The 27334-nt window shown below is 36.2% G+C and overlaps 3 protein-coding genes across 9 annotated transcripts in view; 1 reads left to right on the forward strand and 2 right to left on the reverse strand.

Moving 5' to 3' along the window:
* plcd1a (phospholipase C, delta 1a) overlaps positions 1-4564 on the forward strand; it is a 25152-nt gene extending 20588 nt beyond the window's left edge. For all 3 annotated transcript variants that reach the window (XM_039666944.2, XM_039666943.2, XM_089125467.1), the window contains exons 13-15: positions 2169-2304; positions 2388-2537; positions 2616-4564. In XM_039666944.2, coding sequence (XP_039522878.2) covers positions 2169-2304; positions 2388-2537; positions 2616-2704 — 375 coding nt within the window. In that variant the 3' untranslated portion in view covers positions 2705-4564. The remainder of the gene's footprint in view (positions 1-2168; positions 2305-2387; positions 2538-2615) is intronic.
* On the reverse strand, positions 3760-19585 carry vill (villin-like). 4 transcript variants are annotated; one of them, XM_089125464.1, is made up of 20 exons: positions 19494-19585; positions 14469-14548; positions 14269-14343; positions 13610-13803; positions 13425-13533; positions 12109-12219; positions 11804-12009; positions 11156-11234; positions 10970-11068; positions 10685-10838; positions 10477-10577; positions 10260-10397; positions 9143-9301; positions 8630-8809; positions 7503-7648; positions 7270-7414; positions 6665-6853; positions 5666-5725; positions 5259-5495; positions 3760-5159 (listed from the first exon to the last, which is right to left on the reverse strand). In XM_089125464.1, the coding sequence occupies exons 2-20, from the start codon at positions 14535-14537 to the stop codon at positions 5046-5048; spliced, it is 2565 nt and encodes an 854-aa protein (XP_088981590.1). In that variant the 5' UTR covers positions 14538-14548; positions 19494-19585; the 3' UTR covers positions 3760-5045. The 4 variants fall into 4 exon arrangements, with proteins under 4 accessions (XP_088981590.1, XP_088981591.1, XP_088981589.1 ...); XM_089125465.1 differs by having other exon boundaries at positions 14469-14577; positions 19494-19582; XM_089125463.1 differs by lacking the exon at positions 19494-19585 and adding an exon at positions 16804-16894.
* The window catches only part of ctdspla (CTD small phosphatase like a), a 42103-nt gene continuing 29237 nt past the window's right edge, over positions 14469-27334 (reverse strand). For both annotated transcript variants that reach the window (XM_089125468.1, XM_089125469.1), the window contains 5 exons: positions 25753-25845; positions 23519-23704; positions 19494-20871; positions 16804-16931; positions 14469-14577 (listed from right to left, as the gene is read on the reverse strand). In XM_089125468.1, the coding sequence (XP_088981594.1) occupies positions 20746-20871; positions 23519-23704; positions 25753-25845 (405 nt within the window). In that variant the 3' untranslated portion in view covers positions 14469-14577; positions 16804-16931; positions 19494-20745. The remainder of the gene's footprint in view (positions 14578-16803; positions 16932-19493; positions 20872-23518; positions 23705-25752; positions 25846-27334) is intronic.

Genomic DNA, 27334 nt, shown 5'->3' on the forward strand with positions numbered 1-27334 from the left:
AAAAAAACACTTAAAATCAAATATTTATACAAATGCATTTAAAAAAAATTATTAAAAATGAAACACAAATTAAAAAAAAAATAAAAAAATAATTAAAAATGAAACACACATTATAATGTACAAAATTAGGGCCGGGCAACAATTAAACACGATTAATCGCATCAAAAATAAAATAATATATGTGTGTGTAGTGTGTATAATTATATAGTATATCTAAATACACACACATGCGTGTATATATTTAAGAAATATTTGCATGTATATACAGTATATATATATATATATATATATATATATATATATATATACATAAATATTAATATTTGATATATTAATAACACATTTTTCTTAAATATATACTTGCATGTGTATAATTTGTTTATATAAAAAATAATTATACACAGTACACATACATATAGTATGTAAACACAAACTTTTATTCTGGATGTGATTAATCGCAATTAATCGTTGCCCAGCCCTAATTAAAATGAATATTCATTTTGAGATTTGCTATTTAGAATTAGGTTACACTTAAAGGTGCATTGCGCAACTTTTCATGTTAAAAATAGCCGTTTTCTAACCCATACATGCTTAAACAATCGCCTGATGGGCTGAATGAGCCCTTCTTTGATCACTGCGATCGCCTCTATAACCCTGTACAGTAAAATATATAAGAGGGATTCGGGCTCGAATCTGAGACTGGGCGTGACGTCATGCGCGTTCACGCTCGCCTGGCTATGTCTGGCAGGTTCGTGTAGCTATTCGCCGCCGTTCTCCGTATCAGAGAAGACAACTCGAGCGACACAACTCTAGTCAGCTTTCCACAAAAGTAGACGATGGATTCAAAGGGGCTGTTTACACCTGGTCACTTCATGTGTCTTCTGTGATCGGATAGCTATTCGATCATGAAAAGACCAGGGTGTAAATGCCCTCCGAAACGCATTCGAGACGGATTTGAATTCGATCGCTCAAACCAATTGAGGACGTGGTCTGTGCCGTATTCCAGACGAAACTGGACAAGTGTAAATGCATCTGGTTGTTGAAACCAAGCTATATGTCATGATATTTTAGTCATATATGACGACGCGCATCACCTGAGCAGCTGAGCTGAGCCCCTTCATCAAGCGCCGCAATCTATCGCAAATCAAAGTGAATTAGCCTAGTGAAAGTAAGTCGCAGACGCTTAACACTACCATCTTCATTAAAAGTAAAGAAATGAAATGATCTTACCAGTTCTGTTGCCGATCTCTCTTATTGCTGTCTTTGCTGATTTTGAAATTAGCCGATGATTAATAAAATCCAGCTCATATCTGTTGCTTTCGGTGACGTGCACTTCATTAAATCTGTATATGGCGCGGAAAGAGACCGGCTTGTAGCTCATTACAAACCCCAACGCAAACTCCACGTGAGACAGAAAATAAAACTTCAGTCTGTCCAGTGCCAGGCGTTGGAATAAGACGAGAGTCAACATCGGGAAGCTTTCAACAAACGGAGAGATCTCCGGTCTGCTCTCGGGCTCAAACGGGTCCTATACAAAGTGATAACTGAACGTGTTTCCATAATAATTCAATCATAAGTGGATACAGTAAGCACAGGGAGATAGATGGAAACAAAAACCGAAGTTTTCTACTACCCCCGTTTCCCCCTCTCACACAAGTGTGTAATTTACTCGAATGCCTTTCCTTTCATATATTTTAAATGACTTGCAGATTTATTACTGTATTACCTCATTATGACTGTAACAAAAGATGTGTGCCGCACAGTGTGCGGCTGATGCTCCTTAGTTATGAACAGCTCGTGCAAACGTGCGTATGTGTGTGTGTGTGTGTGTGTGTGTGTGTGTGTTCCTCCATGAACGCGCACAGCTCTGGTTGCAGTTTCGCTTGTCGCCAGAGGGGGCGTAGTTCTGCAAAAACTCAGAGACTTGCGTTTAGCTCCTTTAACATCGTTATTAAATTAGTGTTTTTACAGATTAACTTTAAGTGAGTGTCGGTGATGGCAAAGATAACGTAAAAATGGGGGAAATAAGGATGAACAAATATCCAATATTGACTGATACGGATGAATCCCTTACTGATATGACACTATATCCTTAATTCCTAAACCAAATGCAATCCTATCGAAAGGAATCCAAACACAGTGCCCAATTACTCTATTTGTCTGTTCAGATCATCTCAGCCCAGCAGCTGCCTAAGATCAATAAGGACAAGCAGAGGTCCATTGTGGACCCTCACGTCAGAGTGGAGATCTACGGTGTGCCAGATGACAATGCCAGCAAACAGACGCATCACATTGAAAACAATGGCAAGTGTCGACAGTGCATTTACATTTATTTATTTTTTTTTACCAAAGTGTAGGTCACTTAAATGTTTTTTTTTTTGTTACAGGTTTCAATCCTATGTGGAATACAAAATTCCAGTTCACTGTTCATGTGCCTGAACTGGCTTTAGTGCGGTTTGTGGTGGAGGACCATGATGTTGCTAAACAGAATGATTTGATCGGCCTGTACACTGTCGCTTTCACCAGCATGCAGAATGGTGAGTCGGTAAAAAATAAGTGAGAAATGACTTATTATTATGAATTTGCTCACCATAAGTCCTATCTTCTGTCTTCAGGATATCGGCACGTGCCTCTGCTCACAAAGAGAGGAATCCTCATTCCTTCAGCGGGACTGTTTGTACACATCATGGTTCTTGATGCTTAAGAGACTGCAACATTCCTCTCAGTCATCTCAATGTCAAGTGTGCAGATCACTGAAAAGGACAATCAACTAAAATCCTATGCGAACACTTTCTAGGATAACATTTGGACTTCCTTTTCCGATGTGTCTTGCGGTTTACCGATCAGCCCTCCTCACTTATATGAGTACCAAGATGTCCGTCTAAGTGCTTCGTGGAATTAGGTGTGTTTCAATTTAGAAGGTGGGGTAAAAAGCCTTTGTTAGGCCTTTGTTGAACCTGCAGCCAAAAAAAAAAAAAAAAAAAAAAAAAAAAAAAAATCTCTCTCTACACATTCCCCGTCTTTTTTTTTTTTTTTTTTTTTTTGCCTTTGATAAATATTGTTTAAAAATAAATTATCAATATTAATTTAAATATTAATAGTTATTTAGTCTGTTTTAAGTATATATTTTATTTAACTCATTTTTTATTTTTGGCTTCTGGCTAACAATAAGAAAGTAGAACTTTCAGCTCAATTTGACCATATTGAAATCAATTTTGGAGATTTACACAGATTTTACCCTACAGTCAGTGCAGAAAATGTTAAAAGTTTAAAGCAGATTTAGTAAAAAAGTAAATATGTTCCAGTCTCTTTCTTGTCCGAATCAGTAGTGTCTATATCACCAAAAAAACTCTTTCAAAACAGTTTATTTTCAAAGATTTGTAATTGGACAATATATTTGACCTAACACTCTTTTATGTTGTAATGTTAAAAAGTGTGTATTCAAAAATATACTACACTGATGCCTTTTTACATTAACAGAGTATTTCAACAGTGTTTGTATATTATTTCTATCTAATTATCAATTGTTCTTCTTGGCCAAACATCACCTTGAAGTCTTATGTACTAAAAACGAAACCGTCTTTTTCACGTACAGATATGACGGTTCAGATATGATTCACACGAATCTGCAAAAATGCTGTATGGATGTCAGGCCAGTAGTTGGCCATGTCACTTTGTAAAGAAACACTACACGCCCATATACTTAACCCGGAATATGCATGCGCATGACAAATTCACGTTTTTGTAGTTTACACGGAGACAATAAAAGTAGCGTTTTCAAAAACTTGCACTTTGAAATCCGCATTCAAAAGTTAAAAAGTTCAGGAATAAAAAGTGTAAAAGCCCTTTATTTTGGTCAAAATCATATCTTAGGTGCCTTTTACAGAAAAAAAAAACACAAAGCAAAAACGTTTTCTATTTTTAGTTCATGGTTGTCTCATACCCGTAAAGAGGAGATTTAATCTTAACAATAGCAGCCATGTGTTCAGTGTTGTGTGAAATGTGTTAAACTCTAATAATTTTGTTTATTACTGTGTGGTCAATATTTTTTGAAGTGGCTTACAAGGGCTAATGTTCAGTTTTAATACAACATGTTCTTTACGTGAACTCAGGATACAAGCTAAGCATTTACCACATATTACCAATACATGCTATCCATTATTTTCTGATAAATATGTTCAGCTAATGTTTAATGTCAGCAGGTGTTTGTCTAGTTACCTTGTCAGAGAGTTGCACTACACGTGTGTATAACGTAAAAGAATGGAAAAGTTATACATTTATCTAGGTGTCTTTTATATTTTTAAGGTGTTTATTTTGTATTCGTCGTTGTTGGTGTAAGGTATTGTTGCTTTTTATCTGCTCTAGAAACATTTCTATTTTTATGTTGTTTTCGAACTAATGTGCCTTATAGGAAAGTTGTTACATCAGTAATATTAAGCCATAACAACATCTGTTTCTCATGTCCTGTTCTGACGTCCTCCCAACAGGGAAGAAATGGCTTTACTTACTCTAAAATGCTGTGAGAAACCATTACATTCATTAAAAACTGAATCTCAAAAACGTTTCTTGCCATACAGTCTTGTTTTTATTAGTACTAAAAAGCATTTAGACACGTTGTACGCGATCCATCATTTTGGTGGTGTATCAAGACTATTTCTATTAGGTCATGTGTCAAAACATTTCTTTGATGAATAAATAAATCTATAACAGAGCGTAGGTTACAGTCGTCTAGCCCAAAATCCCAAGAAGCTCATTAATCTTGTCTGAAGATCAGAATTTATAAGTGCATCCCAATTTGTGTGCTTATGCAATACTCGGCCGTTTTAAAGTATAAATAGTGCGAGCAGTGTATTCACAATGAAAATTTAAAAAAGAAAAAGTGCACTTTAAATACCCGGATGTTGGGCTAAAATAAGTGCACTCCTCATGCGATAAAATAACCGTATAAAATACATACACTACATTGATGAATACATATTGCATAAGTACATGGTGTATAGTGAGTAATTTCAGACGCAACTTATCTCATTATAGTAAAAACCGACTCAAAACAGTCCTGCTTTCTTTTTAAGGTCGTTCTGACGCCATTTAGGCAGTCGCTGGAAATTATTACGGCTGCAGCCGAGAAGATTCTCAAATTCTGCGTCAGTCAGAAATTCCTGTAAAATAAGACAGTGTAAGAAAAAAAAATGTTACCACCACATACATGATAAATCGTATGACTTTATCATCCCAATCAAAAATGTTTCAGCACCCACCTCTCGTTTTCCAGGGTCCTGTCCTTGACGCAGCTGGTTAACGTTAGGTGTTTGAGCTAGCTCAGAATTGTGTATCCCAAAAGGCTTTGTCCTGATGGGAGACTGGTCTGCATGTGCACTGGTGATGGAAGAGGACATCCGCTGGTTATGGGACCTTATATTTCCCGGTCCTCCCGGAGCGTTGTAGTTCCCCACACCTCCTCCTGTCTTCTTATTCAGGTCTGTGTTGTTGAGGTTCTACAGGAAATGAGCTCAACATTATGTTTAGATCTGCACATAAGTGTGTAGACCATATCAATATATAAATGTAGTTAGGTAATCAATTTAATCAAATCAGAAGAATCAATTGAAATGCATCTGTTGACATCAAGGACAAGTATTTGATCAGTAAGGTGAAAACTTTTTACCACAGTGATTTGCGAAATATCACCCAGCTTGCTTTTCATCTCCTCATATGAAAGGCCTCCCTACAATATAGAGTGAAACTGAAAAAGTGTCTCTCTGTGTAACATTAATTCATTATGTGGTGTGAGGGTGGACAAAAGTATTTTTAACTCAACATGACATGGCACTCTGAACCAATTTTACTTTCATTATATATGAATATTCAACCAAAGAAAAAAAGACGGAATTTGATTTTAAGTTAACCATTATTAGGAATATGCTTATGTTGGATTGTGAAAAATAAACGTGGCCTGAATGTGATAATATCTTATTACTTCCACTTATAATAATATAAAATAGTAATAATAATAATAATATTAATAGCCAATTTCTTCTCTAAATATATGATGATGATGATAATATTGTATTATTGCTATTATAAATACTATAATTTTTCCATTATTATTTTTATTATTATTGCTATATTTTTGAGAAGGAATTGGGAATAGTTGTGTCAGAGGCTGATCATATTATTATGGAATTAGACCTGTTGCATTTATTAATAATTTTACGATGGTGGTTATTCGATTTACACACAATTTATTATTTGTTAAATTATTTATTATTAAAGTTGCCATCAAATACACAACTATTATTTTATATGACATTATACTGTATAAATAATTGTATTTTTCTTAACAATAATAAAAACAGTAAATCATTCAAGCCTAGTTTATTATAATTTTACTATTATATAATATACAAATCCAATTAAAAAAATAGTCAGCAAAATTTGTGATCGGGACAGGCCTATTTTGGAATATCGACATAGAATAAAAAGTCACAATAAGACCAGGGAAATTCCTTATGAAAGTAAAAAGGGTCCATTTTGCTTTTATGTTGATGATGATTAATAAGTGAGAATCAACAAACAATTATGTGGATTGAGAGATTAGTTTGTTAGTGACTTTATGTTGTGCATTACTGCCCCCTGCTGGGCAACTTCAGCCTGCTCGACTCACGCTCCACTTGTGGGCATCCCAAGCATTAAACCAGCCGGTGAAGGTCGGAGGCTCATAGCCTTGTTTAACGGTGGAGATCGGTGTTCCAGGGTCCCGTCCTGCTGGGTGGGTTTTAAGATAGTCCACTGCACTGCTATAGGACTCCTGAATCTCGTACTGGTTAGCTGAGTTGCCAATCCAAAGGCAAATCTAAGAAAGACGAGTTTTGACATTTTTTGATTTTTTGAAACTTTTTGGTGCTACAGCCCCCAATTTTGACATCCCCTTCGGACAGGACCCCTATATAAACCCAGCTATACAATTTAATTACCAAAAAAAACCTATTTATTTATAAATAAGCCTAGTTTGTATAAACATAAAACCATACCTGTCAATAAATTAAAATAAGCTTAGTCAATTGATCGAATGAATATGTATATGTATGAATATGTTTCCCTTTTCTTTTGAAAACCCCTTGGTTAGAGTAACTCAATACTCAAAACATACAGTAGAATTGTTATTTGATGTCATTTTTCTCTGTTTCTTTTGCATAACCCAGAACGGCACCGCCATTTCACCGCAGCCGCATGCAAAAGAAGCCGCCTGCATGACCTCACGCAACCCACCTCCTCCCAGGTGTCTAATAGCATGACATCATCCTCATCCAGATCGTCCTGAGAGAAGTCAAACACTTCTGTCATGACGAATCGGCCCGTCTGATTGGAGCATTCAAACAGACGAGGGTCGTGAGGTGACACTTCTTTCTCCAATCTGGTGGAGATTCAGAGAAAGTCAGTGGAAATGATCAACTGTCCTCTGAGTTGAGTTAAAGTATGAGCTCGTGTTTTTCTGGTTGTACCTCTTGTCGCTGGCATATGGAGCTTTCCCTCCCAAAGCCACCCAGAAAGCAGCTGGTTCCTGTCCTTCCATCACATTCTGCTTATCCTGCCCAGAAAGCAAGTCAGCTACTGCTTTCCCCATCTCCCTCTCATCTCCACTGCAGCCCTGTGGGAAACATATACACACACCACACACACGCTGAGTTTTCATGTTTTATGGAGACTTAACCCTCTCCTAACCCTAAGCACAACCCTGAACCCACACAGAAAACATTCTGCATTTTTTCAAATTTTCAAAAAATAAATAAATAAATTATTAGCTCTTTTCCACATACACACACACACCACATTGGGACCAAAACATGTCCCCACTAGGACAAGGATTTCGGATAGCCTATTGCCAAATTTGGTGGGACACTTTGTCCACATAATGTAGGGATTACCTGATCCACACACACACACACACACACACACACACACACACACATAATAGTTCTGTCAAATCAATAAATACAGATTAAATCGCATCTAACCACTCTAAAAAAACGATTCGTTGGCTGAACAACCATTACTTATTAAACTAATTAGATAAAACAAAAACAAAAATAAGTATTCAAAACTTTTCCAATATGTGAGTTCACGCAACATTCTTTACTTAAAAATATATGCATCACATTACATGTTTTTTAAGAATGTTGCATGAACTCAAATATTTAAGTACATACTGTATAACAAAGGTTTTCTTGTTAATTTTAAGTAAAATTAGTCCATGTTGGGATTACTCAAAAAGTATGATGCAAAAATGGTGCATATATATTTTAAGTAAATCCAACACATCATTTTTTGTGCATAAAAGTATGTAAACATATAATATATGTGTGTATATAGACATACCCACCGTATATGTATACATATATATTTACAAACTTTCATGTTTGATGCGATTAATCGTGATTAATTGATTTGACAGCTCTAATTAATAAATATATATTTAAGAATTTCAATTATGATTAATTCATTTAAATTTTTATTTTTTGCTGGAGTATAATTGCTTCTTGTAATTCCACACATTTTAGTTTTAGTGTATACTTATTTACACATTTATTTATTTAAAATTATTATTTAATTATTGTGTGTTTTTACTCACCTTTCCATACCACAGGAACACAGTCTGCGGAGTTTTGAGCAGAAAGACATCATTGGTGTTGAGAGAGGAAGCTCGGGCGGGCACCTCTGTTGCCTTGGTGTTCATCTCGTGTGTTCCTCTGACCTGAAAGAGCCGGGCACCAGGGTCAGGGTTCACAACACCAGCTCTGCCTGTCCCACCCTAAGAAAGCATCAACACGTCAGTGGGTCAAGAGCACTGAAAAAAACGAAACGCTCAATAATAAATCTAGCTCATTCAAATACGAATATAGATGAAAATGACAGTTCTAATTATTTGTAATACACATAACTAATGATTCTTAAGGATTACAAATTGTAAAAATGTTTAATAATGTCAGTAATAATGGTTATTATTGTTACTTAAAGAAAAAAGAAGGAAGAATAATTTCATTAAAAATAAATCTATTCTTATTCGGATTCCTGAAAGTGATAGAAATTATAAAATAATGTACTATTTAGAGTTAATGTTCCATTGGAATGAAGGGACAATCACCTCAAATATGATGAGTCTGGCCTTAAAGATGGCCAGGAAGTGTCTGGGCTCTTTTCCCATGACCACTCTGACCTGTGTTGGGGCTCCATTGTATTTGTTATCCAAATTCACCGCTTGATAAGCGCATGCCGTCACCTCATCCTGTGTGGCATGGCGACCCTGCGGAGAACACATGCTTCGTGTCATAGGGTCTCCAATGTGTAGATCCAGATTATAACACAGTGGAAGTCTAGTTTTACGGGTCAATCCTAGAGTGAATATAATTTATGTGAAAAAGGTTGCTGTAAATTTTACAGTAACTTACTGGCAGCTGAATGCCAGTAAGTTAGTGTAAAAGTGTTTACAGTATCGCTACTGTAATTTCAATTACAGTGATACAATTGTATACTGTATTAATATTTACAGTATGAGTACTGTATTTTTCATTTACAGGAATAATACTGTATATTGTATTCATGAGTACAACTACTGTATTTTTATTTACAGTAATTGATTTCCTATTACATATTAGATTTTTTTATGATTTACAGTAGAAAATAATTACAGTAATAAACATATTTTCACAATCCATGACTATTTACAGTATGATACTGTTGGCACATTTAACAGTATCATACTGTACATATTACAGTAAAATACAGTTCAAATAACAAAAATCTGTTACAGTGTGCAGTTACAACTTTAGAAATACTGCATTATTTATTTTGTACTGTAGCTATAGTATTTTATATACAGTGGCTCAAAATATTTATGTCATACTAAAATGACATCCTATGACTGTGTTCGCATTATATAACACATATTAAAGTGCCATTTATTTGAAATGCATAGCACAAATCCACTTTTACAGCAAAATGGACAAATTCACAAAATTCACAAAAATTTGATTTGTGTGGGGAACTGACTGAGACATCCAACTAAAATCAGCTGACCAATAGGTGTTGCAAAACAAAATGTTTTTTTTTTAGATGTTTTGCTATCTAATGCAATGAAGTTATTTAGTGTGATATTGGATAACTTGGATCAGTGACTGTGTTGCTCTACAGACTGTTATTTTCTCCTCATTATCACATAAAATATGAGATAGGGCCCAGAGTATTCACGTCATGCTCCTCACCTGCCACATGTAGAGGATGTACTGAGGTTTGTTGGCTTTGTTGTAAGTGTACAGCACTAGATAACAGTCTCCACCATAGAACTGTCCATAAGTGCTTCGGTCCACCTCCTTCAGTTCAAGATTCTCAATCCGCCAAATCTGAACACAAAGCAGTGGAGATGTTTGATAACAGTGTGACAGCAGGCTCAAACTTCTAAATTCAGGTATTCCACCATACCTGAACGTGTCCTGAAGCATCATCGACCATCCGCTCCTGAGCAGCCAGCTTTGGCTGGGCGTGAAGCTCCATTACGTCAAACTTCACCTGATCCACTTTAGCTGCGATAACAGATGTGTACACAAACAACACATTATGATGAATATACTAAAATGACAATACTGAAACATCTTCACTCTCACAAAAACAATACTGAATGACGAATCACCTATTTTTCCTACTGTGTGGATCTTTCCTAGGCCTTGGGTTTGACCTTTTTCCTTCCAGGACTTGAAGAGATGTTTAAACATGGCAGACTCTCCTCCTTCACTCATAACTTCCACTTTGGTGTTGGACGGGTAGTTCTTTGCTTTTATAAAGCCCTGATGGATGATTATTCGTGTGCACCAATTATGACACAAATCGAGAAGTGATTTTGGTCATTTAAATTTCCATTTAAGATAAAAAATACTACTTTGCAGATTGATGGTAATTCGCCAACACAGATACTTACAACCGCTCGACTCAGTGCCGCGCGTCGCTCTTCATCTGATGCTCCTTTTCCCTTCCAGACCATTATTGAGTTGCCACCATGATCTAAAAAATAGCAATCCTGCAAATAAAACATAATCCACAGTTAGTCGAGTGTCGTATAGGCGGGATACTGGTATAGTGATTTGGTAGACATCATGTGTCTCACCGAGGAACAAAGCAAATCCTGGGTCAGTGGACTGGCAGCCACTTCCTGTACCAACAGCTGACCACTGACATCAGACACACTGAGAAGGAATTATTAATGTTAATAGTATAATAGAATAGAATGTTAGTTATGGACAGTGTTACATAATTAAACCCTTGCTCTGAATGATCGATTAATTATCAACATCATCATTAGAAACATCAAATAATCATAAATAGCAATAGAGAGAGAGAGAGAGAGAGAGAGACAGACAGACAGACAGACAGACAGACAGACAGACAGACAGACAGACAGACAGACAGACAGACAGACAGACAGACAGACAGACAGACAGACAGACAGACAGACAGACAGACAGACAGATAGATAGATAGATAGATAGATAGATAGATAGATAGATAGATAGATAGATAGATAGATAGATAGATAGATAGATAGATAGATAGATAGATAGATAGATAGATAGATAGATAGATAGATAGATAGATAGATAGATAGACATATAATTGTTGGACGGACGGACGGACGGACGGACGGACGGACGGACAGACAGACAGACAGACAGACAGACAGACAGACAGACAGACAGACAGACAGACAGACAGACAGACAGACAGACAGATAGATAGATAGATAGATAGATCATACTGGTAGAGTTTGACGATAGAGTTCTGGTGTTGGTCTGGTTTGTCATCAGGGATTGCCTCTTTCAGGTTAACAGTCCTCTGACCCAAAACAGATTTCATGATCTTCATCAGGTCAGCAGAGGCTTCTTCCTGCCCTCCCTCAATCACACCAATCTGAGCCCGGCCTCCACGCTCGCGGTCCCGGATGTCCTGGGCCAACAGAACAGCCTACAAAAGACAGGAGAGAAGAGGAACCCAATAGAAATCAATCAATTCCTCATTTTATTAGATATCCAGCACAGTGTCTTCCCCTGTTATTTCAATTACCTTTAATTTTTCTTGTCTATTGCTTTGAGGACCGTTCCATTGAATTATTGCTTTTCCCAAGTCCAGAAGGAATATGTCCCCTAGATTAAAACTGCTCCAGGAAACCTCCACCTGCAGACACACACACACACACACACACAGCCTTTCAGTTCAGTCAGTACTGAAATAAAAAAAACGTTCTGTTCAGCTCTGGATACCACTTCCTGTCTTTTTCTGAAATCGACAACCTAAAAGATCAGGATATGAGCCAAGTAAGAGAAACATCAGAAGGCATGAGGACGATGCAGAGACAAGATTCTTGACCTTTTTACACTTTAAATTCAATTATTTAGAGTTTGACCGCTTCATTTACAGATACTCTTAATGTTGGCAAATGTAAGATTTGCAATATGAAAATCTGTGCTTTGAGCATATTTATATCTGTTCTGTTAAAACATGGGTTTTAAAATTGGGGTCTCTCTCTCTCTCTATTATTTTTTACAATTTATTTATATACAAAATATAATTAATTAAAAAAATAAATAATAATTATTTTCAGATTAAATTCAATTCATTTATATTGAATTTAGAATTTTACCCATTTGCTTTAGCTTTAGTAATACACAAGCCTATTATTTAATTTTTCAAACTGCATGTTATCCTTTTAATACACTCTAAAAATCCTGGGTTGTTTCAACCAAAATTTGGGTAAAAGGTAAAATATGGATAAACCCAAATGTTGGGTTAAAAATGCAATAAAAAAATGTACAGTTAAAAGTGAAAGTTCACATTTTAAATTACATTTTTAACCCAACATTTGGGTTTGTCCATATTTGACCCAAATTTGGGTTAAAACAACCCAGCAATGTTTAGAGTCTATTATGCTGTTTTTTCTCACATAAAAATATAGTTTCCTTTTTCATGGTGAACTTGATTTTCACCAAGTACAACATCTATGTTGATCCTGGAACAACTTTCAAATCACCAATCAGATTTCAGGAACAAATTTATAGTTTGTCAAGTTTAAGCTTACCCATGTTATTCGCCTCTCCATTAAGTTATGGGTAAGGTTAGGACAACATTTTTGCAAAGGAATGTGTTTTTACAGTAAATATATATTTACCCAGCCAGGAACATGTCTTGGCAAAATGTAGTCAGTGGATAGTTGTACATATTCTATAAGGAAGGGGTGGCTCATGATTATTAATTAGGGTTCGTGACTATATGCTCGGTTACCAAGAAAGCATCAACTTTTCAATACTCATGATCTGAGCCTTTACTTTAGAAGAAATCGCGATTTTGCATTGCGATTCGAGGTGTCGGGTACAGTAGTTCACCTCTTTGGCAGTCACGTGTTTTGTCCCTTTGACATGGAGCAGACGCTGAATGTTGTACATATTGGTTTCCACATGAGTGAACCCCGATCCCACACCACCTTTCTTATATCTGCAGGAAACAGGACATAATCGGACCATTAAATGGAATTGGCATGAGCAAGCCAAAATATTTCACTTTCACTCACATGAGGCCACTCTTGAAGTAGCTTTTGAATTTGGGTGATTCACATCCCTGGACCTCCCGGTACTGGACCGGACTGCCGTCGAGATACTCATCCAGCTGGGTTACATAGATGGCTGCGGCTCCCTGCTCATCCTGAGAGGAAGTGTTGCCTATCCAGTAGTGGATATCAGTGGCTTGTGTGGTGCTGTTGCTCACCTGGATGAGACAGGACAAAATGCTTAAGGACATGTTTAAGAAGGTATCATGCACATATTTTTAGTACATCAGTAAAAATAAAAAATATTTTAATCAATTCATAAACTCAATATAATATACAGTATGTGTACATACATGCATACACAAACAAAAAACATATATTTTTACAAACTTTTATGTTAGATGCAATTAATCGACTTGACAGCACTACATTATATATTTATATAATATTTTATTAGATTAATAATTATTATAATTATTAGAAATTATTATTATTATTAATTAACCAAGAAAAATCACTATGCATTATCACATTATCACTGGAAAAAGAGTAGCTTTAACAATTCTGTAATGATAACTTCCTTTGTGTTCAACAGGACAAAATTCTATGAGATTATTGTCAACTGGGCATGTTCAAAAGTTTTCATGTATAGTAATCCTTTCAGAAAGCACTAAATTACTTACATAAAGAATTATATAGCAGTCCCCCTCAAAGAAATTTCCAAATGCTTGCTCTGGGACAGGGACCATTTTCATTTTCTAAAGAAACAGAAAACAGAATAATATAGAACACAAGGAAATAATCAAAAATGCAATGTCAGTTTCATGTTTTCTAAAATAAATATGAAATCAAAGAGCAAGAGCAAACAACAGTGGTCTCTTACACTGATGGTCCAGATCTGCAGGCCATCCTTTCGCAGGATGTTTTTAAACACATCCTGGGCTTCAGTCATTCTGCTGGATTCTGAGAAGAAATCCTAGAGCTCAAACTATCTGAATTAAAACCGATATCCTCCATATAAACGTATGTAACACATATTCTATATTACATAATAAGATCAAATTGATATATTTTAACATTAGAAAGGCACACAGACAGACAGATCGATCGTCAGACAGGCAGTCAGAGCGATCCACAGACAGATTAATAGTCAGACAGACAGATTGATAGATAGACAGATTGATTGTCAGACAGACATACAGATTGATCGACAGTTAGACAGTTCGACAGACAGATTAATCGTCAGACAGACAGAAATGTCGACCAAAAGAGAGACAAACTGATTGACAGAGATTGATCGACAGAATGACAGACAGACAAATAGAGACAGACAGATTGATGAACAGACAGATTGATTGTCAGACAGACAGATCAACAGAAAGATGGATCGATCGACAGACAGATTAATCGTCAGACAGACAGATTCTTTGTCAGACAGATAGATTGATAGACAGACAGATTGATTGTCAGACAGACAGATAGACACAGATCGATCGACAGACCAGACAGATCAATCATCAGACAGACAGAAATGTCGACCAAAAGAGAGACAAACTGATTGACAGAGACTGATCAACAAAATGACAGACAGATAGACCATCAGACAGATCAATCAACAGACAGATTAATCGTTAGACGGACAGATTCTTTGTCAGACAGATAGATCGACAGTTAGACAGATCGATCGATCGACCGATTCTTTGTCAGAAACATAGACAGATTGATTGATAGACAGACAGATTTGTTGTCAGACAGACAGATTGATAGACAGACAGATCGACAAAATGACAGACAGACAAATAGAGACAGACAGATAGACCATCAGACAGATCGAAGAACAGACAGATTAATCGTCAGACAGACAGATTCTTTGTCAGACAGACAGACAGATTGATCGACAGTTAGACAGATCGACAGAAATGTCGAACAAAAGAGAGACAAATTGATTGACAGAGATTGATCAACAGAAAGACAGACAGACAAATAGAGACAGACAGACAGACAGACATTTCAGTTTTTAATTAAATGTTATGACAGATCTTTGCAAATGCGAAACACCAGGGAGCAATGTTTTGAAAAGAAATCTGTTCCTTCATCACTCATAACACTGAGAGACTTGAGAACAGATGGTTTATGAAAGGATGATGATGATATGTGGAGATTTTGCTTCCTCTAGAGATTGTGTGCCACTAATAAACAGAGCCACCCAGTACCATGGCAACAAATGGATTTTACATTGAAGAATCTGCTCAGGACACACAAAAACTATACTTGGCAATAGAAATGTGTATCAAAAGCGTATTTAGAAAAGGTTGCTATTCACATTACACATCATTGGGAAATATTTTGCCACTGGAGTCATATGATGGCCAAGATGCGTTTCAGATATTTTATCATATACTATTGACCTGTCCTGCTAGAATCCATTCAAAAAGCATATTCGGACAAGCTGTGAAGGTTGCCTGCAAATAAATACTACACATCAGCAACCAATCGTCCCTCATAAAACTCAACGCTAACACTGAAAAGAAACGCTGACCTTTCATAATCACAGCAGCTGTTGCTAAGAAACTGGGGCACGAGAATATTGACTGAAATATTGTATTGAGGGTGGAGCCTGAACACAGAGATGGAAGACCCCATCCCACGTGAAAAGCTGCAGTCATTTGCCCAAAACAAAGAAAAATATTTGATTTCTCAGAAATTGTCATTCAATGCTCAACAGCTTTGAGTCTCTCGTATGATTCTGTTACATTCAAATAAGACATTCACATGATCACTCTCTGACAAACAGCTTATTACGAAAGCTGTACAAGCACTGCGTATTTAACAGTTTTGTGTGCTTTCTGTCCTGAATGACTGGTTTTCCCGTCTATTGACAAAGCTTTTTAAACAATAGTCGACAGGCTTTTCCATCAGTCCTAATCATTTACATGGTTTAGTCTCATATTTCCCAGTGCGAGTTTGGTCATGCGGGATCTTTTGATTCTTTATGACCAATTTTAAAGTTTCAATTACACATTTTAATTTCAACCGACTAAAGAAAATCTGCCTGTGTTGCAAATAAAAGACACTTTGAATCTCATACAACTGTATATCGTTTTTCTGGTTATAATAATCGTAAAACTTTGGCACACACAGTATACTACTTCAAATATCCTTCAAGAACTGTATAACTGTAAATGTACCATTCAATGATAGTGTAGTTTTGTTCTTACCTGTAAGTGGCACACAGAAGTATTGTTCAGTTGTATTTATGAGTTATGATGAATGTCTAATCGGCTTCCTCTCCCTGTGTGTATTGTGAATGTGTGCTGATCAGGGAAGGGCTTGTATACGTCCAGCCCTACAGGTGAGAACACACCTCAAAACTCACACAGGACTTTATATGGACAAGAATAGGCGTCCCTTTGACCTCATACATGCATAACCCTATAAATAAACCTTTAGAAAAAAAAATCTGATCAAAAGACAACTTTTATGGAGTTTTTCCATGTTTTTTGAAGGTCAAAAGCATCCGTTCACAATAAATTACATTTGCATGAAAACCTGGACCAGGACTTTGTTTATATTTTCGATTTTGAAAATGAAAATGAACGGCAGACTTGTTTTGAAACAACATTAATGTTAATAACTGGATTTTTAACTAACCCTTTACATGAATTAGGAATCCCTGTCTCAATCGGGCATTCTCTCAGCGATCTAAAACAAGCTTGTTTGAAGTTGGTGGATGTCAGAGAGACTCGAGCGTGTCTGGATTCAACTCACATCAGCTCTGTCTCAGCTCTTTCTTAGATCATAAGGAAGGCATCAGACGGGAACGCCACAGACACACAAGACAGCTAGAGAGAAGAAACGTTTATTAATGTCTTTCACTCCAGCAGATGGAGAGACTGAGCGAACGAATCCCCTGCGAGGGGCTCTTGGACGGATATCAGAGGCGAACTATGGCAAACGGCCCATCAGCCGTTGACAAATAAAGATAAGCAGCAAAGTGGCGCTTCATTAAGGTTTCGAGGCTTCACCTTAACTGCAGGCCTGTATGCCATTCTGAGGAAGAGAGTGATGTTTCTATGGAGCGAAAAAGCTTCTTTCCTGAGTGAAATATCAGTTTTACCTCCATTTAAAGTTAATAATGGTAATTAATTTATAATTGGCTTTTAATTGTAAAAAGGTGGCTGTAAATTATACAGTAACTTACTGGCAGCTGGATGCAAGTAAGTTACTGTAAAAGTGTTTACAGTATCACTACTGTAATTTCATTTAAATACAATTCAAAACTGTATTAATATTTACAGTATGAGTACTGTATTTTTCATTTACAGTACATGTACCCTATTTTAATTTACAGGAACAATACTGTATATTACCCAGTGAATTATTGTTCACTCTTAGTTTAAACGGCACATGAACCTTCTAAAACTGTTTCAAATGAATTACATTTCTGCAAATGTGATATGACTCCCGTCAATTATTTTCTCCATATGAGCACATTAGACTTTTAACATTTATTTTGCCTATTGTCAACATTGTTGCTGCTGATGCTTATGAATTTAAATGTATACTTTAGGGTATAAATTTTATAATGTAATAATATAAATGTTTTGAAGATTTAGATTTGTAAGATTTAGTTTAACATAAAAGAGGGAGTGATTGTTATAAATAAAATTGTTTGTTCAATTAATTTGTGTTGTTGTGTCAGAAGTATAATAGTAAATAAATATCGGTTCTGCATATTGGTTATCGGGCACATAAACATGCAAATAATCGGTATCGGTTACAAAAAAAAACAATATCGGTCGATCACTAGTATACTGTATTCATGAGTACAACTACTGTAATTTTATTTACAGTATTAGAATTCATATCCTATTAAATAATTGGATTTTTTTAATGATTTACAGTAGAAAATAATTACAGTAGTAAACACATTTTCCCACAATCCTTGGCTATTTACAGTATTACACTGTACATTTTACATACAGTAAAACACTGTTCAAATTACAAAAATCCGTTACAGTGTAAAAATCCGTTATATTAATAATAATCTAATTTTTCGCCTTAGGGACAATTTCCAGCACACAGTTATAGGTTCTCTCTTCTAAATGTCAGTACATTCAAATGCTACCAATAAAAGGCACCTGTGTCAATTTAATGTGAAGAAACTCACTGACACCGTTTAGGGAAACAGATCAATAGGGTTTGGACAAAATTACCCACCGGTTAAGTTATCCATTAAATTGTTTGTGAAGAAACACAAACTTGTCAATGGCAGTATGTTGGTGGTAACCGCTTAGTTTTACTTACTGCATTACTCAAATAAACATAAGAAGGAACCTTTAGGATTTATTTAGTATTTTTTTCACTTCTGGCATAGAACAGCGTCTTTCCCTCTCGGTGCAGAACACACACATTGACAAACATTCGTGACAATCGTAAAGCAAACAGATATGAGTCATTTCCAATAGGAGCAACCCAACATACGAGAGCTCATATTCAGCTGTTCCTTTCATCCCCCATCCCAGATACACCTTAGGCAAACATCTCTCTGACAGCACCCAAAATCAAAATGTAATTTTATACTCGCAAACACACATGGCTCATAAAGCTCAAGGTCATGTGATTCACAAAGGTCTCTAAGCTACCATATTTGGATATTCTGAAGCTAATTATTGAGATCAGGAACTACTGACAGTGTAAATATATTGTAATAATCTTAAATAAATGATTCAATGGGTGAATTAACTGGTTTTACTTAAGGCAGAAATGTTTTTAATGACTAAATCTGACTACACAAGGCTACACCAACAAAAAGTAATTTTTGATAGGTCAAGTCAGAATATTTTACTTTATAAAAATATTAGACATAAAATATTAAATATTTGAGAAAACGTAAAAAACACCTTACCTCAGACTCCAATGGATAACAGATACAAAACTCAATAATGTATAAATGCAAAGTTGACAGCCTCCGCATATATTTTCATGGCTAAAAAACCCCCCAAAAACGGCCTTTTCCAAAGGTTTACCACCAAAAATGACTCTACTGTCACAGGTGGCCTTTTAGTTGCTTCTCTGTAAGTGAACCGTTTAAGGTTCATGGCAAATCATGCATCAAACTAGACGAGAGCACAGTTTGCTCATTAACTACACAGCCCACATTTCTGAGGACACAAAATCCATCTTGTTGAGGAAAACCAAGCATATTTAAATTCACTGTTCTGTAAAGATCCTGTACAATGAACTCATTGTGTGTAATCCAATCATTGCTTCCCAGCATCCCTTTGGAACTTACTGAAGTGTAATGCACACAAATAGACACAAACGTGTGAGCCATAGACACAAACGTGTGAGCCATACTTTATATTGATTGCATCTTTTATTTTGATAATGAAGATTATAAATTTCAGATCCTGACATATTGGATTGTTGATTACCGCTTTTTTCACAATATATGTTGTATTATTAGTTCAAATCACAGTTGGGTAACAGATGCAAACATTTCTTTTGAACACGATGCTATATTTCCGAAGGCAACCCAAGAAAATAACGGCACCACCTTTCGCTCGATAATATCATTCAGTCCAGTGAAATCTCCTGCCCGTCACCGTAAAGTCTTCATGAATTTTAAAAGACGCATTGTTTGCCTTGGTCTTACAGTAAGTGTTCGTTTAAAGGTTTCGAATTGTAAATATGCAGCATAAAAAAAAACTCATTTGTGTCCACATAAAAACAACAGTCAGAAGGCACTTTGTTTGGTACAAGAGGAGGAGAAAAACTCAAATCACAGTTGCTGGAACTACCGATGACGCCACGGAAAAGACTGCCTGCATAGCCTGAACAGAAAAAAAGTTCAAAGTGTTTTCACGCCGGTCCAGAAAAATAGCACGTCTTGTTGTTTCTCTGTTCTTTTTTCCTGTTGAATATACTCAAGGATAGTAAACTCTTGTGTTTCTTTTAAAAAGATGACGCTTTGTTTTCTTCTTGAGTGTATATATTTGCTCAAGGAATATTGTTGGCCGTTGGTCCACTGAGAGAGATAAAGTAGCGTCCGTTGGGTGAGTGGTGTCCTCTAGAGGCCAGAACGGAACATTGGCTCGACCCGAGACGGATGGAGGGGGGCGTTTGTGTTTGCAAGGCAGTGTTGCTGGACTCGTGTGTTACCTGGTCCTCGGGCTCTGTAACACACCGTAAACGTCCGTCTCCCTGCTCAGGCCTTCAAACAGTGGCAGTAAATCCAGAAGCTCGGTGTCTGTCATGTCATCAAACCACGACTGCACCGGCACCTGCAAACACAGAAAGACACTTTAAGCACATGCTGCAAAACGCTTTTGTCAAACTACCAAGTACCAACTATGCTCAGTAAATTTGTATTCAAGCAAAATAAATGTATTCTTATCAAGAACCATTTGGTTAATGAGGGATAATTGACCCGAAAATGTAAATTCTTATGTTGTCCCAAAGCTGTGTGACTGTCTTTCTTCTGCTGAACAAAACAACATATTTTGAAGATGGCATAGTTAACTCACGATAAATCGCATTAATGTCATAGTTAACTCACGATAAATCGCATTAATGTCATAGTTAACTCACGATTAATCACATTAATGTCATAGTTAACTCACGATTAATTGCATTAATGTCATAGTTAACTCACGATAAATCGCATTAATGTCATAGTTAACTCACGATTAATCACATTAATCGCATAGTTAACTCACGATTAATTGCATTAATGTCATAGTTAACTCACGATTAATCACATTAATGTCATAGTTAACTCACGATTAATTGCATTAATGTCATAGTTAACTCAGGATTAATCGCATTAATGCCTTAGTTAACTCACGATTAATCACATTAATGTCATAGTTAACTCACGATTAATTGCATTAATGTCATAGTTAACTCACGATTAATCGCATTAATGTCATAGTTAACTCACGATAAATCGCATTAATGTCATAGTTAACTCACGATAATCACATTAATGTCATAGTTAACTCACGATTAATCGCATTAATGTCATAGTTAACTCACGATTAATCACATTAATGTCATAGTTAACTCACGATTAATCACATTAATGTCGTAGTTAACTCACGATTAATCACATTAATGTCATAGTAAACTCACGATTAATCACAATTAATCGCTAATTTGTATCTATTCTAAATGTCTCTTGATTTATTTTTGTCCCATTATTTTTTCTCATTTTAATGCTCTTATCAACATGGAAAAGTGGATCGGCTTGCTTTGTGCAAATGTTTTTTTTATTGAAAACATCATAAACATATAATGTGTTCAATTTCACACTAATATTCTCACTTGGCGCAAATAATCTCTCAATGTAAAACTGTGAATCAATAAAAGGGTGAAAGAAATACTGATGAGGTCCTAATATTGACAAGGGGGCGGAGAATTTGCATCAGCTGTGTGTGTGTGTGTGTGTGTGTGTGTGGTTGGCCATCATCAAGTGCTATTTCAGACTGGACATGCTGCGATAATTGCTCAGTTCACAATGACAAAACACACTGATCACTTTGGTCTTGTCAATGGGACCATTTGGCAATTTTTAAAAATACACTTTCCATTCAGAATATTATTGGCATCTATTCCGGCGTCTCACACTCGTCATCCACTCAAAACGTAGCGCTAACCAACTATTTGGCCGGCTCACACCTAAACAAGTGTTTGAGGCGTCATGCTTGTTGTTTTGTTTCTGGTCTAGCTAGATCCGCTTGCGTTTTGGTCGACGTAGCAACAAAACGTCCTTGCGCGGCGCAAGCCATTGAAATTAATGCGTTTCGTAGCACAGCGCCACACAAGTCGCATCCTGTTGCAAAACCATGTGAAAAAACTACAAAGTTTGCTAGGCCAAAAAGATTACGCGATAAAAAATTGACACGTTAAAATGGGTTTGCATTAACACCGTTAATAACGCGTTTAACTGACAGCCCTAATAAAAATATATAAATGTGTATATAAACACAATACAAAATGTATGGGATAGGTATGTGTAATGCAGGTAATATGAAGAATAAAAATGAAAATATATATGCAACCAAATGCAAAATAACAATAGACTATATGCACGCATAAGTTCCGTATTTGGCTGCTCTTCAGTTTCCGGTTGGAGAGATTTAAAGCGGAGGAAAACAGAGTCTTCAAAATATACTGTCCTCCCATCTTTGAAACGAAACGTTAATACGTTTAGATGTAATTTTATATATAGCTATGTTTATTTAATATAATAAACAAAGAAGCATAAACAAATGAGGGGTGATGTTTTTGTGACTAACGTTTCTTTAATATAGCCATAGAGTATAAAAACCAATAGCTCATCAAAAATTGTCCCCTATAATATTGAAGTTCTTTCTTGATTCAGTTAACTAAGTCATACGGAGATTTTGATTTGATTTCCGAATTATCGCACAGGAGGTACTGTTGACAGCAGTGGCAGAAAAAGGCATACATTACATGACAAAGCAAACCAAGTAATTTTGCCAACTGTGTGCAGTGTCTTGAGAAGAAGTCTCCACCACTTCAAATATAAAATGCTTTAATAAGCACCTTTGGCTCATTAGTTTGAATACAGAATAACACCTTCCAATCTGATAAGAGGACGGATGCGAGCAAGTGTAGGAGGCGACGGCACTGAGGTGGGATCTGTTTGACTGCGGTTTCCTCCACAGGTCTCTCGCTACACTCTATAATTGATGAGAAGTTTTGACAAAGGAGTGCAGAGATTCAGCGGCTGGGTTCTGCCTCATTAGTTCCACTGAAAAAAATGATTCTGGGATAAAAGGCACATTCGCACACATCATAATTTCTAGGAGTCAACTTGCAGCCTGTATTATATAGTAGAAGTGTATTCTGATGCTGTAATGTCATGTCAACTGCGGGTGCGGCTCACAGTGGTACAGTACGTACAGCGTTCTCTGGATGGAAGATGTAGGAGGCAGGCGAGTTGTCCACTATGATGACTTTGTTGAGCTCCCGGCCCAGTCGGCTGAGGTCTTTGACGTAGTTCCCCCGGTGGAACACACAGGATTCCCTGAAGAGCCGTGCCCTGAACACACCCCACTGGTCCAACAGGTCTGCTACAGGGTCAGCATACTACAAGACCAAAAACAGGGACAGTAACATTTATAATATTTACAATATAATTACACTATCTTTAATATTTAAAGGGGACCTATTTTGTTTTGGGGTCTACTAGAATAGGTTTTCACGCTTTATTTGTCAAATGCTGCAGCACCTCTCTTTCCAATCTGCCAATAATGCTCTGTCTTTATGAAGCCCCTCCCTCGCCCAGGTGAGAATTGTTTATTAAAGGAGTAGTTCACTTTTAAAAAAAAACTTTTGCTGATAATTTACTCACACCCATGTCATCCAAGATGTCCACATCTTTCTTTCTTAAATTGAAAAGAAATTAAGGTTTTTGATGAAAACATTTCATGATTTTCTCCATATAATGGACTTCATCGGGAATCAAACAGTTCAAGGTCCAAATGAGTTTCAGTGCAGCTTCAAAGGGCTTTAAACGACACCAGACGATGAATAAGGTTCTTATCTAGGACCCTTCGAGTCATGACTCGAAAAAAGATTTGTTCATTTTGATGAACGAATTCGAACAGGAGAGTCACGAATGCTCATCACAGAACAGAGCAAGGCGAGCATTTGTGCTTATAAAACGTAAACTTTTTATTTATTTTTGAAATGACCAATCGTTTCGCTAGATAAGACCCTTATTCATCGCCTGGTGCCGTTTAAAGCCCTTTGAAGCTGCACTGAAACTCTCATTTTGGACCTTGAACGGTTTGGTTCCCAATGAAGTCCATTTATATGGAGAAAATCCTGGAATGTTTTCATCAAAAACCTTAATTTCTTTTCGACTACAGAAAGAAATACATAGACATCTTGGATGACATGGGGGTGAGTAAATTATCAGCAAAAGTTTTTTTAAAAGTGAACTACTCCTTTAAGTTTTAAATATGGATATTTTTCTTACTAAAACCCATCACTTCACTTCAGAAGGCATTTATTATTCCACTGGAGTGGTGTGGATTTGTTTAAAGATGGATGGATGGATAATGGATGGAGCTTCAAAAACTATTTTTTTTATATATATAACTCTGATTGTTTTCGGCTGAAAAAAGAAAGTCATATACACCTAGGATGGCTTGAGGGTGAGTAAATTATGGGATAATTTTCATTTTTTGGTGAACTACTCCTTTAAGTACTGAGTAATATTATTTAACAACATGCATATTCTATATAATTAGGGGTAAGGTTTGGTTCACGGTTAGTTGCATGTAACTATGTATAATTCACTGTTATTACAACAGTAAGTACATGTGGCATATGTAAAATAAAATGTTCCCAAAAATAAATTCTAAAACTGAAGCTGAACGGTGTCCTAATACTGTAGATTAATGGAATGTTAGTATTAAAGAATGCTATTCTTAAATAATAACAACAATAATTAATAGATTAATTAAAACACAGTAAAAAAAATCATTAAAAAAATTCTCTCTCTCTCTCTCTCTCTCTCTCTCTCTCTCTCTCTCTCTCTCTCTCTCTATATATATATATATATACACACACACACACACACACACACACACACACACACGAAAAACTGGGATAAAGCAACGTTAAAAGATGTCATTCTATTTGACAACAAATTAGTTTTCTTGTTGCTAAAATCGAATGTTCTGCAGGACGCATTTTATATAAATACCGGAGGTGCATTATACATCATATCAACCAGATGGACGATTAACAATGCATGAAACTCACCACCGACAAACTTTATGACTCATTTTTCCACAGAGCTTTTTATATAGATGTATATAGATCATATAGAAGGGTGAAATCACACTCAATAACATTATCGTCCTCTGTTTCACCTCGAGTATCTCACAGGAAATCAGCTTCACTGACTTAACTTCATCACTTATTTGCATAAAGTTAAACTTTTCTTAACTTTGTTGAGTCATAGGGATACGCACACATTTCAATCGTAATGTTGCTAAAGCCACTGAAAAATCACCAACTTTTATTGAAATAAAAGTCTGTAAAATATTGACTAATTGACAAAATATTAACTAGAAATGGATCCATAGGTTTAAATGCAGTGAAGAAACCTTCGAGAGCCTTACCTTAGCCAAACTGGCTGTAAAGAGAACACATTCAAAGAGTTCGCCCATTTTCTGCAGAAACTCATCCACATGAGGCCTCTTCAGCACGTAGACCTTCAAACAAACCAAATACACAGCTATTACTGATGGAAACGAATCACTTCTCATTCCTGGAAATAGACAGCAGAGATTCTGACGCTGAACTTTCAACGAACCTCTTCGTAGCTTTTCAGTCTTGAACTCGTCGATCAGTTGCTGTAACCAAGTGCAAGTAACCAAGAACAGGCCGACCCTGATCCACAAAGCCTATCCTGGATTACTTGAACCAGGTATCAGCCACTTCGCTGATGTATTCCAGCAACAAATGAGCTATATTAACTCACACGCAGACTTACCATCAACACAATTCAGACTCCACTCAAGTGTGTTTAATCTAAGCTTTCGGCTGTTCAGACTACTGACATTTGTTTACTTCAGTCACCTTGAGGTGACTACATCGCACCCAATGACTCATGGAGAATGATAAAAGAAAATGAGCGCAGATTCAGACTGTGATTTAGCATGAACCCTTTGGGGCCTCTCAAATATTACTTAAAATAAAACAGAATAAAAACATAAAGCCTCAGAGGACATATGTCGGAAAGAGGAAAAAAGTTCTTAATGCTGATGTCTTAATATGGCAGAAAATCCACAGAACAGTGTGGTCATCACTAAGATTTTATGTTTTGATTTTTACAGCAATATTCTGGGTTCAGCAAAAGTTAAGATAAAAGGACAGCATTTGTGGCTTAAAGTTGATTACCACAAAATTAATTTCTTAATTAATAAACTTTTCTATAAAAAAGCAAAACTCTGGGTTGTGTGAGGTACTTATAATTGAAGGAATTAGACTAGAGCCAATCCATAAATGTGAATGACACCAGAAGCCAAACACATTCAAGTTACAAATGTGTAGATAAAAATAAGGTGGATACAGTGGAAAAACAGTAACAGATCTCATGGGACTTTTAATGTAATTTTACAGTAAAATACTGTTGTTGTATAAATGTACAGTTTTTGAACATTTTTTAATTTTCAGTGAAAAAATGACAGCTCACATTTGACGGTTTGTATAATAATTGTTTCTTCTTAGTTCTTTCTTACCAATTATGTACATTAGAGTTTTATGTTAGATATTATGTTGCTGAATTAATGTTTTTGACACCATGCACTTTCTATATATACTCATATAGATTAGTATTTGGTATGTGTATATTTTTTATGGAACATTTTTGTCAACCACAGCTGCCGTTTTCAATAATTTTAATGTAAAAAAAAAGTGTGAAATTATATAACATTTTACATTGTTGTGATGAAAACTCAATGTGGTATGTGGCTTTAGAAAATATGGTTTAAAGATGCATTGCGTAAGTCTCTGAGTTTTTGCAGAACTATGCCCCCTCTGGCAACAAGCGAAACTGCAAACGCACATGGACCACACGCCGCTTGCACGAGCTGCTCATAACCAAAGGAGCATCAGTCGCACAAATCTTTTGTTACGGTCATAAGAAAAGGCATTTGAGTAAGTTACACACGTGTAAGGGGAAAACGGGGCTACTAGAAA

This window comes from Pimephales promelas, chromosome 22 (genome assembly GCF_988280905.1).
Source record: "Pimephales promelas chromosome 22, fPimPro1.hap1.1, whole genome shotgun sequence".
Classification (NCBI taxonomy): Eukaryota; Metazoa; Chordata; class Actinopteri; order Cypriniformes; family Leuciscidae; genus Pimephales; species Pimephales promelas.